We start from the raw sequence: 4,739 nt of genomic DNA, 5'->3' as shown, positions 1-4,739 counted from the left end.
CTAAAAGCCTTCCTGCAGGAACAAAAGTTGTCAGATCAATTCAGAGGAGATATAGCCTACCCAAGTTCCACAGCGGAGCATGTCACATCCCTGGACTCCAGAAATATTAATATTGGCAAAACCCAAATGTGTTCTTTTCCATATTGTAATTTTTCTCACATCTGGATAAAAATCTAGAGCCTGGACTTGGCTGTGCTTTGAGGAACTAGGGAAGGGCCTGGGTCTCTGCTGGCCTGAGGCAGCACAAAAAGGACAATAACCACCCAGGGAAGGCAGGTAAAGGGTAGCAATAAATCACTATCAGAGTGTTTTTTGGGAGCAGCTGACTGGGACACAAGTGACTACCAACAGGTTATTAGAATGTGTCAGCATTCTTTAGAATCCCCCAAATACAATGGGGGAGAGAAATCAGGCGAAATGCTGTTAATTCCTAGAGACAGTCACGCACAATGCAGAATGAACCATTGTCACTTGAGCTTTATAGAAAGTGCTGACCACTGAACATGGAGATTTAACATGTTGAGTTACATCTGCTCAATCCCACCCACATTGAAACTGGTCCCTCCCTTACCATAGTCTGTCAAAAAAATTTTTTTTACCATAGTCTATCTTAATGGAGTTCAACCTTCATTTGCTGGAATTTGAGGTTTTATAAACTTTTTATTACTTACTTGACTGTTCATAAATATTTAGCATTATTGCATCTGAGCAAGATTTTGGTTGTGCTAACAGTGGTTGGCAAACTCATTAGTCAGCAGAGCCAAATATCAACAGTACTTCTTCAAAATAGACTCACCCAGGCCGAAAACTGACTTCTGCACATGGGCCACGAAGTTTCAATCGCACTGTACCTGTGTGCCCGCACGTTGTATTTTGTGGAAGAGCCACACTCAAGGGGCCAGAGAGCCACATGTGGCTCATGAGCCACAGTTTGCCGGCCACTGTGCTAGGAAGTAGCACCCTGCCCGTGCAATGAATCTGGGCCTGTATTTTAAGGCTAGCTCTGGTTAAATCATTCACTTGGTAAATATTTATTAAACATCTATAATGTGCTAGGCCCACAGTACAGAATAAGATGGCAACCTGCCACTCCATTATGTCAGCATGTAATAGGAGAGAATATATTTTTATCAATAATGACTACACAACATGAGGATTCATAATAGTGGTCAGTAAGAACACATTGCCTTCCTCATCACTTTTTACTGGAGAAAAAGGCCCGTAAGGTAGTGGAGAATGTAGATTGAGTCATGCCTCGGGAGACATGCAGGTTCTACAACTTACTAGAATTCTCTTTGATCTATTTCCTCATATACACAATGGAGGTTTCGTATGTAGGTTAGTTGGCAAGACAATGACTATAAAGTGTTTAACACAGTTCCTGGCATAGAATGAATAATGTTAATTTTATACTTGCTTTGTGCTCTCCTCACATAGAAGCATCTACAACCTCCAAAACTGTTACCTATAATTGGAGAGGTTCCTTCTGATATTAGTCAATAACTTATTAATTTCAATAAATAAAGAAAAATAGAAAAGACAAAATTATAGTTTTAGCTTCTATATTGTTATAAAATTAGTATAAACTTCATTTCCTAGCTCTGGCTGATGTTAATCAATCATAACTGAAATTTCATCCCAGGAAGATTAGTAAAGAGGAAGGGTTCTGAAAGCTGCTCTCAAAGGAAAAGAAATCTTTTAGGTATTAAGAGAGTAGGGCTATAGAAAGGGCCTGGACATACTGGAAGTAATAACTTTAAATACACATAAACCATGTTATACATCTGTCATATTTGAAAAGGTGGATGATTTCAACACTGGCCTCTTGACTCTAGGGCAATAAAGGTCTTCTGGGGTTTTTTTGTGTGTGTGTTTTTTAAAAAATATATTTTATTGATTTTTAACAGAGAGGAAGGGAGAGGGATAGAAAGTTAGAAACATTGATGAGAGAGGAACATTGATCAGCTGCTTCCTGCACACCCCCCTACTGGGGATGTGCCTGCATCCAAGGTACATGCCCTTGACTGGAATCGAACCTGGGATCCTTTAGTCCGCAGGCCGACACTCTATTCACTGAGCCAAACCAGTCAGGGTAGGGAGTCTTCTGTTTTATCAGATACAGTTTCTCCCACTGAATCTAATAACAAAACAGACCTAATAACTATACCAATGGAATCTGAAGAGATGTCTAGTCTGAATAGGGTTTTATTTATTTAAAAACTCATTTCATGAATGCACATTAATAGGGCAAACTAGAATAGTCAATTGCATAAACAACTATCCTCACATAATAGTTGCTACTTGAAATAAAAACCCAAGTGACAGTAATAAGTGCAGGCACATACAATAGCATATATCAAACAGCTTAGAAGAAAGATGGCATGTTCTGAAAAAGTTTCTGGTGATTGCAAAAATTGGCCCAAGACAAAGACATTGATGTCAGAAGATGCATGTGAAGAGTTCAAATGAAATGTTAAAAAGCAAAAGTAGTAAAATATGTACTATATTAAGTAAATAAAACCTTAATTACTAAAATGAATAATGAAAGTGAGAGTAGCCCTCTTCTCATATTAGTTTATTTTCAAACTAAAGGCAAAATTTTAGTTTCAGCTTCTATACTGTTATAAAATTAGTATAAATTTTGTTTATACTGTTATATAATCCTAGTCAGAGCCATGGAGTTATCAATTCCCATTTCACCTTTGTGTCATTGAACCTCTGGTTCCTGGTCAGTGTTTGAAGTGTTTCATATATTTGGCTTCTTCCTTCCACTACTTGTTTTATTCATTAGCTACATGCAGCTATAGAAATTGTAATCTTTGTGTATTATTGCTGTGCTTTGGGTCCCATAAACTTCTCTCTCCCCTGGAGATTTGCTCATTAAATCAGCTCTAACACTCCTCTTCCTCCTCCTCCTCCTCCTCCCCCTCCTCCTCTTCTTCTGCCTCTTCTTCCCCTCCTTCCTCTGGGGCAGCCTCTTCTGGAGGCTTCTCTTCTGGAGGCTTCTCTCCTGGAGGCTTCTCTTTTGTGGGCTCTTCTTTTGAAGCTTTACAAAGGATGCACGAGGCAATACTGACAACTGCTAATATTATGAGAAAAAGTATTAAGAATGATAAGATCATGTTGTCTAAGATCTTTTCATGTTTGGCAGGATGGCCAGTGACAGCACCTGCAGCATCTGTTGGCTGTTCATCAGGTGGCAAACCAGGGGGACCACTGTCCACACTACCCCCTTGTCCTAAGTTTTTGCAGTCAGGGGGTGCATAGCCATACCTACAATGGCAGTGCTTCAAATTGTTGCAAACTCCTTTCTGATCACACATTGCTTCTACATCGCAGTCATACTTGAGCACAGCATCATCAATGCAGGATGCATTTGCGCAGATTTTCCCTTTGGAACAAGTAGTGCCATATTTCACATTTCCTCCATCATCTTTATCTTCAGTGTCATAGAAATCCATGGACCAGCAGAAGTTTTCAGGAGAAGGAATCTGGATCACTGTATGATAGGGTTTGATGATTGGCATCTGTCTAATACCTGAACATACAATTTTCCCACACCGCATATTCTCTGCTGTACACTTAACATACTCTTTGTTAGCAGTAGTAGGAAGGCCACAGTTTCCAAACCGGTCTCCGTGCTTGTTTACCAATTCATAACAATTGTCTTCAGCAGAAGTTGAAAAGGTCCCAAAATATTCTTGGCATTGAAGATTAGGGTTCTTACACTCACCTTGTACACAGTAATATCCTAGACATGGTGTACCATCTTGCATGTACACGTTATCGGGACATTTTGCAGAGGTACCATCACAATACTCTGGGAGGTCACACTCTCCTGAAGCAGGACGACAATTGAAGCCCTTTTCTTGAAATTGGCACGTATCTTTACAACAAGGTCCTGGACTACACTTTGCATCAGCCTTCAGCATACATGTACTGTCACAGCACTTGTTTGTGTTACAGTCAGTACCACAGTCACACTGCTCGCCATCATCCACCACACCGTTTCCACAATTGGCATCTCTACGCAAGCGGCCTTTGTGCTGCTGAGGGTTGTTAAATAGGCAGGCCCCTCTGTGCTCCTGGAGGAACTGGTAGAAGTCGTCAGAGCTACAGTTGCTGAAGCCACTTTCTGTAGTGATATTGTCACGCATGAGGCAGAGGGGTTTGTCTTTACAAATGCAGGCTGAGTGGTCGTGCCGAATACCCAAGTTGTGCCCAAGCTCATGGACCATGAGCGCTGCAGACAGCAGGACATCTTCATGATGGAAGGATTCAACAGCTGCTGCAAAACCACGTGAACAGGCACCGTTGAGAAATGCCTGTCCCATACCCTGTGCAGGATGCTGTCCGACAATCATGTGGGCAACATCATGCTTCACACGATGGAGGAGCTTCTCTTGTCTCCAGCTGTTGAAATTCCCGAGTGTAACTTGCAGGTCCACTGGGACCTCTATGAGGTCCCCCTCGGTCCAAATCTCCATTCCAGCCAGCACCACCTGTGTGTTTATTCCCCTAGTGAAGCTGTTGGCCAGGGCAATGATGTGCATCACTCTCTGGACCGTCTCATTGACGTTACTGCCCCACATTTGGAACCGCTGGTTGTTGACCACAACAAACATCTCCACATACTTGGTGAGTGACCACAAGTAGGACAGCTCCTGTAGACCGCCCCGCTTCCTGCTCCCTTGTTGCCGGCTGGGGGACACCACTGGGCTGTCTGTGGTGGAAGGCAT

General features: G+C 42.0%; 1 protein-coding gene across 1 annotated transcript; it reads right to left on the bottom strand.

The window, feature by feature from the left end:
* On the bottom strand, positions 1 to 4,739 carry LOC107183940 (disintegrin and metalloproteinase domain-containing protein 1a-like). The gene is made up of 2 exons (XM_015567276.1): positions 2,976 to 4,739; positions 1 to 12 (listed from the first exon to the last, which is right to left on the bottom strand). The coding sequence occupies exons 1-2, from the start codon at positions 4,737 to 4,739 to the stop codon at positions 1 to 3; spliced, it is 1,776 nt and encodes a 591-aa protein (XP_015422762.1).

Source organism: Myotis davidii, unplaced genomic scaffold (assembly GCF_000327345.1).
Source record: "Myotis davidii unplaced genomic scaffold, ASM32734v1 scaffold223, whole genome shotgun sequence".
In the NCBI taxonomy this organism is placed as follows: domain Eukaryota; kingdom Metazoa; phylum Chordata; class Mammalia; order Chiroptera; family Vespertilionidae; genus Myotis; species Myotis davidii.
Note: the sequence above shows the minus strand (reverse complement) of the source record. Positions and strands in the feature narration are given on the sequence as shown.

Bases quoted from the DNA above. Each gene is read 5' to 3' on its own strand.
- LOC107183940 (XM_015567276.1), bottom strand. From the start codon at position 4,739: ATGCCTTCCACCACAGACAGCCCAGTGGTGTCCCCCAGCCGGCAACAA.